Source organism: Sturnus vulgaris, chromosome 7 (genome assembly GCF_052056855.1).
Source record: "Sturnus vulgaris isolate bStuVul1 chromosome 7, bStuVul1.hap1, whole genome shotgun sequence".
NCBI classification, from domain to species: Eukaryota; Metazoa; Chordata; class Aves; order Passeriformes; family Sturnidae; genus Sturnus; species Sturnus vulgaris.
Window position 1 is genome coordinate 17,449,866 of NC_142249.1, and position 14,712 is coordinate 17,464,577.

Consider the following 14,712-nt stretch of genomic DNA (forward strand, 5'->3'; position numbering starts at 1 on the left):
TTGTGGAAAAACCTGTCATGAAAAGAATAGTTCCACGCAGAATTTTTTTTTTCTGCAACACAAGAGGCCCTGTCCTGCTCAGTGAGAGAGGGTCAGGTGAGCACAGCATAGGGAACAGAGCTCCCAATGTGAAGTCCTGGATCTATGATATGGGGACAATTCCAGGGCTGGCAGGTCTTCCCAGAGAGGTAATCAACCCAGGGAGAAACATGCAAGAAATAAACATTCTGTTTGGACAACTAACGTAAAGATTAACTATAATTCACAATATAAACAATGCTAGTCTTGATGTTTTCTTCTATTTGCTTTCTAAGCAGCACAAACTCCTCTTTGGTGAGGAAATGGAGATAGCTTCCAAAGAATGAGTGACTAAATAAAATTAACCAGGAGGAGGTAAGCAATTTATTTTTCTTTTGATCTCTCAGACGAGACATTTCCTGGACCAAACAAAAATCTCTGACTAAATTACCAGGAGTGACTCTGGGCTAAACTTTTCATGTAATTTGCAGTGACCAGTGTGGACTCCTGGCATCAGAGCCAGGAGGGACCTCTGGCAGGGCCACAGGGTGTCACTGCTGGCAGAACCTCTGCATCAGGGTTTGTCTCCACATTGCTTCAAAGCTCTCTAAAATCTACTCGTTCCAAAGACAAACCACTTATTTAAATAACAGAGTCAAGCTCAATCAGAAATCTGGGGTGTCTGCTATGGTCTGACCCTTGACAAAGAGGAGCTCATCAGTGCTGGCTCTGCTGGGTGGTGTTACAGACAAAATGAGTCCCAGGAGCTCAGCACATGCTCAGTGCAAATCCTGCACCAGCGAAACAAACTGGGTGAAACAGAATGTTGGAGAGAAGTGAAAGGCAATCGTTTTGTCACTGACTTTATGAGGCCATAAGCAACAGCAAGTTTTGCCATTGACTTAAAAGTCAGTATTTTATCCTATATATGCAGCATGAATTGGTTAAAAAAAAGGCAAAATACTTTCTCATTTAATAAACTAGTTCTAGAGTTAGTGCAACTGGGAAAGAACTTCAGCCTCTTAGTCAAAACTCTTGCTCATTATCTAAACTAAGTACAGTCTTATCAATATTCACTACACCATTGAAGATCCAGGTTAATACATTCAAATAAGTAAAAATAAATGAGACAAACTGAAGAAAATTGCTGGGATTACTGACATGGAATTTAAAATCCTTGGTCTATTGGGAAAGCTGTTGGTAAACTCAGGTCTCAAAATGAGTAAATGAAGACTTAAAAGATACATGATGGCCTACGTATGACCCTTGAATGCACAGCTGCTTAGAATGATTAAAATCTCCCTTTTAGATTGAAATACACATTCGAAAAAAGTCCCTTAGTCTTTCAGCAAGTAAATGTAAAACAGGATGATTCTGATTTTCTGGCATGAACCAGAAGGCAGCTGGACTGCCATCATTTCTGGGTGCCCCAGGCAGGGCTCGAGGGCCAAATTAAGCCACAAGGAAACCTTAGAAAATTAGACTTTCACAGATATACAGAAAGGCAAAGGACAAAAACTGCCAATAACACCTAAATCACAATATGTTGTCTCAAAGTTTTCCAGCTGTATGGAAGGAGAACTCCCCTCACTGAGAGGTTACATTGACATAGGGGCTATGCTGACACAGCAGACATCAATAAGGATTGTACCTTTGCTGTGTGGACCAAGGGCAGATTCCACACTCATGGCATACTCTCACCTGGCCTGAAACCCGACAGTGAAAGACAAAACTCACATGAAGGAAATAGCAGAGCAGTGGAGATAAAAAAGGGTTTTGAGAGGTAAGAAGAAGGCCAGAGCTGTGGAGAAGCTGCTAGCAAATACTCAGAGAAACAGGTTCAAAGAGCAGAAACATGATTCTGCAGTGTCCCCAAATAAAACAAATTGCCAGATTACTAAATTTTTGTTAAAGATTGCTACTGCTTAATCAAATGTACCCAATGCTCATACTCAAAACCCTTCCCGAGCAGCTTGCAATTATTTTGTACATTGCCGAAGTCATAACAGAGTTATTAGTTTGTGAAAAGACTTAATGGTGTCATTAAGCACTTTCACATACAGAAGGAGGACAAGTACCTTGAGCACAGAGCTGCCCAGGGTTGTGAGTCCATCAGTAACGCTGGATAGAATCAGTAAAGTTCAACTCTCAATCTGCTTGCTTGCTTTAGGTTCAGTGAGTGAAGAGGCTGAAGAGCTAAATACAATACTGAGGCAAAGATCATGGAGTAAAATCCATGATTACCAGAAATGTAGTGCTAGCAAATCCCAGGATAAACTTTTAAACCATTTTCTAACAACTTCATGTGCAGGAATCAGTATTGATGGAAAATGGCTCAGAATTAACCTACTGATCACAATTTTTGTATCAGTGTTACAACTGCAAATGCCATCACTGTGAGTGACTCCTTTCTTGGCTGGGAGCTGTAGGAATATTCTAAGCTCCAAAATAAAAACCAGCAGCAGCAGCCAAAAAAAAAAACCAAACCCCAACCCCCCCCCCCAAAAAAAACCCCAGCCAAACATTTCTTAGCATGCTCATAAAACCATTTAAAATGTTTCCTATCTGAATGCATTTGTACATTCTGCACAGAGACATTTGCCACGGGATAAGAAAACATACAAAACAATAAAATTTTTCCTTAGCCAGTGATTATTATTGCTGCCTTAGCAATTTCCTTCCCTTTGGAATAATACCTCAAGGATTTCAGTAAGAATGCTTTGTAAAGCTAGTCCTGGCCAACTGCTTGTGGCTTGCTTGTGGTTAGAAGGCACATGCAGAGAGCTCCTCACATACATGTACCATCTTACACAAGAATAAGTCACCTACTAATAATAGCTCTTCTTAGGGGTTAGCACCCTTTTTTACAAAAAAAGAAGTGCAAATATCAGTTTTGTAAAGCCATTTTTGGGTTTTCCAAGCCTTCAAAGAGTCAGCAAAGCCAGGTTTCATAATCTCATTCTTGCCTTAAGCACAACTAGGAGGGCTAGAAAAGCCCAGGGCAATCACTGTTAGCTCAGGATAAGTCAGCTGTAATTTCCAAAAGCATTTTTCAGAATTTCTACTAACCTTAGTACATACCAGAGACAGAGAGGACCATGGCTTTTGTTTTGTACATCTCCATCTGTACTGTCACAATCAGAAACACCTTGCTGTGATTCCTTTAAAACAAGCCACATGCTCCTGTGGGATATGCTGCACACATTAAAGTGTAAGTCACACACCAGCACCAGCATTTCAGGAGGCTTGAAAGCCTCTTAACAATCACAGCCTGCTCCCTGTCTACTGTATTTCAAAAACAGACAGCAAAAACCTAATGTTGATCAGGATCAAAAAAATCTTCTAGGTTACAATTCTTTAACGGGAAAACTCTTTTTTACCCCCTACCCCCCTTCCTTTCTTTTCATGAGTACAATTACACTTGGAAGAGAAAAGGATACAAACTAACACTTAGTAATACAAACGTGTTGCTTTCAAACCAAGGGGGCTTTTAGGTTAAATGGCTCCCTGATTCTGCAGCTGTCCTGCGGATCCAGAAACAAAAGGGAAAATGCAGAACAAGAGCTTGAGCTGATCCAGAGAAGCTACTCTGTGGAGGTGGCCAAGGAAACATCAGGACAGGGCCAGCCAAATCTTTCTACCACTACCTGAGAACAGCTGTGGCAGGGAACTCCAGAAAGACTTGCAGGGAATACTGTCACTGCATGCCTTTGAGTGGTGGAGGCTCAGTGCAGAAAGGTTTAGGTTGTGGGCAGGATTAGCCATATTGTCGGGTGCAATAGAGCTCACTGCTGTGTTGAACTTTCAATCTGCCCTGCTCATGGCCATTTTCTGTGTGACTTTCTCTGCTTGTCTTATCAAAACTAAGGACATGGCCTCGGGTAAAAAACAGAACCTTTACAATGCACCTTCATCTACTTAACACTGCTGACTCTGTTAGTGCAGCTTGGCTCCACTAGATGAATAATACCAAGACATCAATTCTCAGTGGGATATCTGCATGCTGGGTATCCCAGGGAAAACGTGGACAAAGAAGGAGCAGCTCACTTTGCTTCATTCTGCTACTATGATAGTCTCTTGACCCTCCAGTAAAGATATTTGAGAAAAAAGTCAGAAGTGATTTTAGGTACAGACACAAGAATAACATTTTGAAGGGGAGAAGGAGAAAACAGAGCTCCTTTCAATAGACATAAATCTTAATTCTACCCCAGAACTGCTTTGGTTACTGTAAAAAGAGACTCGACTGGTCCATCCAATCTTGTTTCCAGCAGCTGATGGCACAGGCAGCTCAGACTCACAGGAAGGCAAAGCCAAATTCTGCAGCTCCCTGCACCCTCGCTGAGTTTCTGCAGCCTTCTCTAGCTGGAAAAACCCTTCAGGACTGATACATTCAATTTGTTCAGTCTCTGCTAGCTTTAGGTCAGAATTCATTAAATTCCCACCTCTGATGCATTTTGAAGTGAAGTTTTAACTCCAGTTATGCCATATAAAGAGTTAAATTTTGTCTCTAAAAGCTCAATAAATGGGCTACCTTGATTGATGCTTTAAGTGCAACCCCTTCCCAATATTCTGAACATAATGAGGTTAGTGCTAAAAGCTGGAATCTCTCTCATCTATCTGCATTATCTATTTATTCTGCACACGTCACCATGGTAAATGAGTGCTGCATTAAGTACTAAATAGCAGAGGTCAGAAGAACCCTGTGTTGTATTCTTTTCCCCTCAGCGAGGCTGGAACATCTATTAATGGATTTTAGTTTATTACCTGATGTGAACTAAAAAATATATTGAAAATATCAGTATTAGCACATTATTGAAATTTGATTTAAAAATAAACTCAATACAAACTATTTTGACATTCTTATTTTTAAAAATTGTCCTATAATGTTTAAGTGGACTTAATCTCAATTATTCTCTGATTTTTTTTTGCCATGTAGCACCCCGTCCCACAAATAAAAACAGAATCTTTGCCACAGACTAAACTAGACATATTTTGATTCAAATTATTTTTTAAAAAGTGCCATCAAAACCCTAAATTATATGCTCATGTAATTGTATTAAATATAGCCTAAGTATTTTGACTATAAGAAGTAAATATACACAGGCACTTCATTTTTCAACTAGAAAACTCACCATCTATTCCAAATTCTCAACAAAACAAACTGTATGAGGTGCATAAGTATTTGACACAGTGCAAATCTGTTAAGAGCTCCTCTAGGAAAATATTAAGCCTTATGAATGCAATAACGTTAGAACCTGTCCAGCTAACTTCCCCACCAGGTCAGGCAGCCCTGCCCACTGCTAATCCCCACCCATGGCACGGCTCTGGCTCTGTGCTGCTGCATACACGGAGGTGATAACACGTGTAAACATTCCAAAAGCTTATCAGGCCTGACACTGAACGATCAAGCAGCTGGGGAGCTGTAACATGAAGCCTTGTGTATTAAAAATATTTTGCAAATAATCTCCTGGGGTGGAAGAAGGCTGTTTCTATGGTGCTTTTGTATAAGGAACAAGGAAAACAGATGAAGAGTACAAGGTTCAGTCTCTAAAAATACCACATTCACTTTCAGGTGATTCCACGGACATTGACCCTTCCAACACAAAACCAATGGGAGGCAGGGAGCAGGAGGAACTAGTAAAATCACAGCACACATTAGGAGTTTAGCTGCACTGGTAAATAAAAAATTACTTCAATTCATTTCTTGAGTATTCAAGGCTGGAACAGGAGTAATGGATTAAAGCAATTCCATACTGGGAACAAGTAAAGCTTTTGGGGCTTTGGCTTCATACCCTCTCAGCTGCACCACTGCTCTGATGTAGGCACAAATCTTGAGTCCTGGTCGTGAATATCCAACCTCTATTTCCATCCTCCAGAGTTTTCCCAGGCACCCTGGACTGCCCCATCTCATGGAGGGACAGTGGGCTCTGGTGAATGGGAGGAACTCATTCCTCTTTTGGCTAAATTTACTCACTTCAGCCAGCTAGGAGAAACTAGTTCATATGGGTCACGTAAAATGTACCTGTACAGACACTCAATGAACACTGAAAATGAAGGAAGCATGGATAAAAATAAGCATGAAAATTTCAGTAAAATAAGTAAATTTTGACCAGAACATGTATAAAAATTCTTTGTTTTGACTGTCTCTGTGTAGCTGTCAGACCCTTCTGTTTACTGACTACAGAGACTGTCCAGACTCCATTTGGGCTCTATATGAAATAGTACAGGTTTCCTACTGTTTCATACTATGTGGTTCACACAGTTGCTAAAGTATTCACAGGGAATACTTCTATTTGTGAATTACTGTGTCCAGGACCACAAAAATTGTGAAAATAGAGCTGGTTACTTTGGTGACAACCCTCAGTCTAGGCACAGCTCCCCTCACTGCATCCCAAGCAGCTCAGGCCTGCTGTCCTGTAGGGAGTATGACAACTCTTTTGACAAGTGATGTCAGTGACATATAAAATCCTCATCCTCTCATGAAAATGGAGCATCTTCAGGAAATGGACTTATCATAAATGATGAAAATAAATTTTTTTTAATTCATTGTTTGTTTCTGGAGCCTGTGAGCCATTAATTGTGGGCTGAATAAAGAACAGCTGAAGAACAGGTTCTTGAATTTCCTTTTTAAGTCCTTGAGCTTTCCTTTTAGTTTTCATGGAGTCTGTATTCACACTGCATATGTGTGAGGAACTTTTGCTGAGCCTTGTCACAGGGAATACTGTGGGTCTGAACTGCAGAATAAATTCAGAGTAACCCAAATTGAAAAAACATGTGAGCATAGTGTATATAGGTAAGAAAAAGGGATGTGTTTGCACTGAGCATTTGCAGTCACACATCATCCTGCAAACAGCAGGATACTTCCAAGCACAGACATTTTCCTCTCTGTTCTGGAACTCCTATCACCTGTCAGGTCTTAGGCAATGTTTACTTTCCATATTTCATTGTTTCACTGTGTCAGATAGTCCTTTCCAGCACAGGCTGAAGGAACACTGAGGTCCTCACTGCCTTGACAAGAAGTGCCTGATCTCAGAACATCCTGGTGCCATCAGGAATGTACACTGGGCTGTACCAGTCCTCTGGTGTGAGGGGACACAAATGGTTTTTCATTTCTTATTGAAATACCCTCACAGACTCTGTGTAAAAACAGACAGAATACTTAAATGACATATACATTTAGCATATAGAAAGACCAGCTACTTTGACAAAAGAAAATACAGCTAAGGACAGTTTTTACTCAGATACTGCTTTTCTGAATGCTCTATTACCACATTAGAAGCCTAAATCTGCAATTGAAAACAGCTGCTATTTGCCTTACTCACTCTAGTTCTTGGACCAAAGTAAGCAGTGTGTCCTACCAGAATCTCAGTCGTTTGAAAAACATATCAGTTTCCATGAACTCTGAGATCAAGAGTTTTCTGCTGAGATTTTTCCCTGAGAAATTATAGCAGAACTGCTTGGCAATGCTCAGTAACACCTGCCTCCTACTAAGTAGGTCTTTTCTTGAGCTCAGTTTATTTTGCCTTGGAAGAAAAAAAAAAAAAAAGAAAGTGATCATTAGATCTAAACCCAAACATATTCATTCACCTGGAAGCATGGTCCAACTAATATTAATCACAAACCTTGATGCTGGGCAAAGTAACTCACATTAATCCCATCAAGAATGTGGTGCTGGTACAGTTTGCATCAGCAGAAAAGCAGATCTGTCTGTGGTAACGAGATTTATTGTGCAGGGAAAGTCCAGGAGTGTCTAAAACCAATTTAGGATAAAAACCTCAACTACTTTGGATTGTCATAGAATTGACAAGGGTGTAAGGAGAGATTTTCCTCCCACCACTTACCTGGCTGCATTGTTTGCTGCTGCACTAAATACTGAGACTGCCCATGAGGCATCTCAGCAGAGCTCTGGGGAAGTGACAGTAAGCTGAAAGGCATGGACCCTTTCTGGATAACCAAAAATCAGCTAGGAATGAGAAAGCTAAACTGCCAGTGACCAGACACAACCTGCAAGCACCTGCCTTGTTTGAGACAGGTAAAGATTGCTTTTCTTCAAGTTATAATTTCCAGCATTCAGTAAGCTCAGATGTGCTGTGTTATACTGGGAAGATATGTTTTATATTGCTTTTGCAGTGATAATGTATCCTTTCTGCTTTGAAATGAGATTAGCAAAGCACAAAAAGGCAGTTGCATTTCTAAACAGAGTAACATTTACATTACAAGCAAGGAAGTCAAAACAGGCAACAAAGCAGAAAGGGGAGTTGGAAACAGAAAATACATAGAAAATTTAGATACAGAGTTTATCCTAATGCTTACCCATATTCTAATGCTTCAAGAAGACTGAACACTTTGACATAAGCTGAAGAGCCTTTGCCAGCCAGACTGTTTGATGTTGTGTTGGCTCTGTGACAAAGCCAGTCTGTACAGGAACGCTGGCATTGTTTTCTGATCAAAGCGAGCCCTAATGGTATTAAACCTGAATCGTGGTCTGACGTGCTTTCCTCCCTCAGCTATCAGTTCTCTACTTTGCTACAAGCTTTTTCTTGAGCTGTTACATTATGACATTCTGCTGGTTTAAAGCATGCTCAGACTTTTATTTCAGCTAATAAGAACTGATATTCCCGTATTTTCTGCTATGCTGGGTGTGGAGACAGGAGGTCATGCATTCACAGAAAAGGCTGCTTGTGATGGCAATACTCAGTTTCTGTTGACTCCAAGGATATTGCAAGAGAAAAAGGAAGCAGGAGAGCTTCAACAATTTTTTGATTGAACACTTGTAGTGCAATAGTTAAATATGTCTTGTAAAACTTAAGCATGTGCTTACGTTCCTTTTATAAAAGGCAGATGTAAAGCAACTGTGGCTATAGCAGGATGCAAGTGGGCTACCCCAGTAGCCCATGCACTGCCCTCACAGTGCTCTCACTTCATACTTGTCTTTTCCTTCACAGGTAGTAAAAGGGTCTTAAAATTTCAAAGAAAAGTAAACTGATTTGATATTACAACATCAAACATCAGATGCTCAGAAAATATAGCTCCATTGATGGCAACTGAAGCACAATAGATTTAAGCGACTGAATAATTCAACTCTCAGTTTGCTAGTGCTAATTTCTCTGCTCAGATGTGACACAACCCATCTAACAGCACTTTACAGAAGACTTAGACATAGAGTTAAGGATTTATTCATTGCTATGCTGCTTCCCAAGGTCATATTGTCCACTGCACTCACTGTTGCTGCTGCAAGTCAAATTTCTCTTTAGTTGACTATGATTGCACTTATGATGCCAACCAGAGTGAGCATGAAGAAATGTGAGAGTCAATGATGCTACAGGCTGGATATGAGCTCCTGTAGTCACATTTATCACCTGCCTTTATATCATTCAGTGTGGTCTAACACTGTCTCCTTGGAAGCAAGGAAGTCAAGCAGACTCTTCTTATAGTTTCTGGGCAGCTGTCACTAGTTTTAAATGACTTAGGCTTAGTAGATATTCACTTTATAGCACCATTGATCTGACCTAAATAGGTGAGAAGAGGTATCCCTGTCAAAGCTGTAACAGGCATCAGGGATGGATGAGAAGATTTAATAGAAAACAACTTTTAGGTCTTTTTACAGAAGAACTCAAGCTGAATTTATTATTAAGTTCTTAAATGTCCAAACACATTTTATTGCCTTCTGGTTTCCAGATGCTTTCTGGATGGGTGTACATCCAGAACACAAGAATACCACAAAAATGTTACTTTTTTGTTTCCTTGCTGCAATCAGAAACAGCTGTAACAGAAGGCTATAGAAAAGTCTGATTCTACGCCTGTCTCTGTTTTTCAAAAAGAGAGAAGTTTAGATAATTTGAGTAAACTTTGCAGGGGCATCCAAACATCTAGAATTGCATTAGGGCACAAATTCCAAACTCTTGGAAGCATATATTTTACTAGCTCCATGATCCTAATAAAAGAAGTGGAATACTCCAGTGGGTACAATTCAAGGGAGAGGACTCTTGCTTAGCCCTAATAAAAAAGGGTGGCTCTGCCACTGGAATCACGGGAATTCTCTGGTGCTCAGTTTCCCCATTGATCGAGAGAATCACACTCCTAAAGCAATTCGTTGGAGTGTCAAGTTAGCACCTTTACTATTTTTTTAATTAACTGCATGTATTTGCAGTGATGAATTTACTATTTTTGGAGACAAATTTCACTCAGCATCCCACTGGATTCCATTCAAAATCCAATAACTGATCAGCACTTTGGGGTTTAATCAGCAAGGTGTCAAGAAGCCCTGGGACTAGCTGACTGAAAACTGAAGGCATACAATCACCTCAGAAGCTGTCCAGCACCTTGCAAGATGAGGACCACAAAGGCTTTATTTAGTATTTGCACTTCCATTGTAAACCTGTTGTCTGCCTTTCCAGTCCTTGTGTTCAGCAGGTCTACAGAGCTGCCTACCTGCACACACCCCGTTCACAACACTTGCCCATATTAAGCAAGTGACACCCTATGGAAATCTGCAGGAACCTCATGGTGAAGGGCAGGAAAATGAAGCTGCTTTTAGAATTTGTCTGACTTTACAGAAAATTTAAAAACAGGACCAGGCTATCATTTTGCCAAATAATAAATTCATTAATATCAGTTCCAAGTATCTAGAGAGAATACGTAATATCTAAATAAACAAATCTAAATAAGTGAAGACAAATACTAACTCATGGGCTTATATGGAAGTTGGCTGAAACCTGCAGCAATCCTGACTCATAATAAAAATGATTTATTTAAAGACCTATTATGAACATTGCAGGAAAGGTGATAACAGACATGCACCACTTTGTTTACAGTAAAATTTCCTGTAAATTAAAGAGTTCTTATTCTTTGTTTGGTTTTGATTTGGTATTGTACCAAGTATCTGTTTATAAAAGGAAATATGACAGTACAAAGTGTACAAAGTGAATTGCAAAAGAGATTAACAGTCAAGGTGAATTTGCTTTAAATTAAGTCCTAGCGACACAGAGAGTGTATATCCCATTACTGTCCCATCCAGGTAAAGAAAGTCAGTTCAAGGCAGATCTTCCATGCACCATTTTGGAGAACTGAACTACCTGAAATTCAGGACAGAAAGCCACTCTCCAAAAAGATTTTTTAAAAAGATTCAGGTAACTAAGAGATACGGTGGGGAAAAAAAAATGTTGTGGAGAGCACAACAAAGGAAAAGTTTGATATAAAGTAGGCACTGTGTTCCAAAGTGTTAAGTATTGAGGATTTTACTCTTTTTGTGGAGTTTTCCTTCTGAAGTCATATTTATATGACACAGTATGTCTCAACCTCAAATCATCCCATTCCACAGGCAATTTTCTGTGGACACTCCTGGATGAAGATCATGTATTCACAGTTGAAAAAGAATAATGAAAAAACGCATTATATGTTTTATCAGGAAACTAGAAAAAAAACTATTTTGTAGGAACAACTCCTTGGGTTGAATTAATGCTGGACCCAGCCTGGTATCTCTAGAGACTGGACTTCATGGGTCTCCAAAGTCTCCATCCAGGGAAAGCAAATATTTGTGGATGGAAGCACTGGATCTGGGTCATATTAATTCTCCTTCTACATCTAACCAAAGTGTACATGGAGAGTAAAATTGTGAAATCAGTAACATTATCTGAAGGCCAGGAATTACCCGTGTTCACAAGGTTTACTCCAAACAGTCTAAGATCCACTGTTTGATGTTTAGTGCTACAAAATTAATGCTGGATTTTTAAAATCATGTCGTTAATCAAACCAGTGTGCAGCCAATGCTGTGTGTACCAGTTCAGTGGTTTAGGAGGATGTTAGCACTCACCTGGGGGCATGTGCTCATTCATGATGACGAGTGATGCTGGTGTAGGCCTTCTTTTCCTGATCTGTAACAGACAGAAAGCAAGGAGAGTCATTAGGGCCCATCAATTGCCACACACACAAAGCAAGGCAAAAAAATCTGTCTGGTGTCCTCCAGAGTATAGACCTGGCAAAGTTAAAAGGGAAACTACTTAAAGCACAGCAGCATTTCACTGTTTTACTGACAGCTTGTCTGGTCTGACAGCAACCAGGGTCATGCTGCTGCTTGTTCAGGGAGAACAAAGGCATGGGGAGAGCTGTCCAAAATACCTTCAGGATTTGTAATCATCTTGACTCAAGTTTTTGGATACGAGTTGCTGAAAAATATCAGTCATATCTTAATATATTGACACATAGTTTGTGAGCTTGTATGCGCACATACCAGTACTGATATGGCTCTCAAGTAATAATTAATAATATTTTGCAAGTGCATTTCAGAGTTTTGCAGGCATGCCTTCCAGTAAACTAATATTTCTAAACTGTTGCAGAGGTGTTACTACTGTTCTTTAACTAAAAATACTCCAGTATTCAAGACCTTAAAAAGAGCATTCCCAATAGACCAGATTTTACATACCGATATATAATCCTGAATTGTATACAATACTTCAGATTTTATCTGGGTGACTACTTTTGTTCCATTAAGAGTGGCTGAACTGCATGGTATTGGAATACCCTCCAATAATGCACACATTTGCACTGAAAGCCTCCAGGCCTGATGTTCTATTGAATTTAAGAGAGGGACCAGGAGCATTTAAGCTAGAAACCATTCTGACACAAAACCTCAATGTCAGTTCATTTGTTCTTTTCATTTGCTGAGCCAACATCTGTATTTAGCTAGGTTCAAATTTTGCTTTCAGAGGTGTAAATGGAAAATTACATCATCAGGGTTAATGGGTTTATTCCAGATTAGTGTAACTGTAGCTGGCTGTAGAATTTACTATTTTAATTTCATCACACACCCACAGTGAAACTGTATAGCACTTGGAATCAAACTCACAACATAAAAAAAAAAAAAGACTGCCCATAAATACCAGGCAGAAAATAGGCTACAGCATTTCAAAAGCCATGGGAATTCTAGGAAATCCTAATCCTATGGCTCTCACAGATTTCAGAAAAATACCAGAACACATTCTGCTTGAATTCATTGCAGAACTGTTCTGTAAGGTACGGACATCTCACAGCTCAGAAGTACCTGTGGACAAAATGAGGACCCACAACAATTCTTTTCTGCACCCTTCTAATATTTCACATTCAATGGTCAACTCATCGTTTTTGGAAAAGCTGCCTGTCTTTTAAGAGACACATCAGAATACTCAGGAAACCAGATAACTGTCCTAACAGTGCAAATAATTTCAAGGCTAATGGTACGGGACTTTCAAGGTTATAATACTCCCCTGGTATCATCTAAAATCAGATGTACCCAAATAGAAGCAAATGTTGAGAAGGACTTGTACAGAGAGAAATATACTAGGTCACCTAATTAAGATTTACCCAGTTTGCTCACAAGACTGTCTGTGACCTTTTTTTAGGCACATCTACACATATCTGTACCCAGTAATAGATATCTTTTCCTCCTTAGACGTCTGTACTGATATAGATACATATCAGTACATTTGACATATACATATTATTATGTCTATCTTTTGGGACTGAGTTAAAAACCTAAAATAGCACATATATTATTCTAACAAGGATATAAGTACGGCATATTTCCTCATGCATATATATATATAGGCACGTAAAACACTGTAAAAATTACTTAAAAACAAAAAAATCATGAGAAATACAGGAAGTAACTGAAATAATGACTATTGTGCAAAACATTAATTGTATTTTCTCACATTAAAATAAAAGGTAAATATGATGTCTTCTTCCCAATATTTCTGTTAGGTACCTATTATCAACTTTGTGCTTTGCTTTACGTACATATAATACACTTGATTTGTTGAGAATGTATTCATTGAATGTATTCATGTGAAATGTAAATATTAGGGTAGAAGTACAGTTACAGAGAAGGCACAACAAATATGCACTAATATAAACCTACCCAAGGTGAAGAAGCCTTGTTCTGGCTAGAGGACATATCGTTCTCCCTCTTTAAGCATATCAAACATTGCCATAACCTCCAGAGTATTTAATCTACAGTTTCACTAATATAAGCTTGAAAAGCCTTTAGGCCACAAGTATCACTTGTTCTCACCCACATTCTTGTCCCATTCCCACCCTGTTCCCTCAAAACACTGAAGGAAACTCATCTTCCTTACCTGCTCAGCTGCCTCGGGATCTATTTGGCTCTGGAACAGGGGCACAGCAAACTGTATTTTTTTGGGGCTGTTGGGCTCCATCGTGATGCTGAGGTGAGACAGAGGAGACGAGAGCCTGGAGCTGCCCTGGGTCTGTGCCTGTGCCCGGCGCCGTCCCCACAGCCAGGCTGGAGCTCCGCAGGAACAGCTGGAACTCCCGACTTAGCACGGGAATCTGCGTGAGCCCAGCAGCTCCCTTATTCCACATCCACAGAGATGCCACTGCCTTGGCTATTTGCTTTTTTTTTTTTTTTCTCCCCTCTCTTCAGCAGTCCTTCAGATCCTCTCAGCAGAAAGCTGAAAGGAACAATAAGCTAATTGTGTACCAGCTCACTTCTACATATGCCAAGCATTCACTCAGAAGCTAATTGAAAATGCAATACTAGCATTGCATGGCCTGGAGCCTTGGGATTTGAAAGAGAGGATCTCTCCACCGTACATTACTAACTGCCTGCTCAGAAGTGCAATGCAAGCTCCCTCTGAGTATTGCTGATGGGCTCTTAATTATTGATGAACACAAATCAGGAAGTTTTCAGATTTTGGG

The 14,712-nt window shown here is 39.8% G+C and overlaps 1 protein-coding gene across 1 annotated transcript in view; it reads right to left on the bottom strand.

Annotated features, from left to right (window-relative positions):
- PPP1R1C (protein phosphatase 1 regulatory inhibitor subunit 1C) overlaps positions 1 to 14,344 on the bottom strand; it is a 46,577-nt gene extending 32,233 nt beyond the window's left edge. The window contains exons 1-2 of the mRNA XM_014880267.2: positions 14,130 to 14,344; positions 11,831 to 11,891 (exon numbers count right to left, since the gene is read on the bottom strand). Coding sequence (XP_014735753.2) covers positions 11,831 to 11,891; positions 14,130 to 14,210 — 142 coding nt within the window. The 5' untranslated portion in view covers positions 14,211 to 14,344. The remainder of the gene's footprint in view (positions 1 to 11,830; positions 11,892 to 14,129) is intronic.
- Between the last annotated feature and the right edge of the window lie 368 nt (positions 14,345 to 14,712).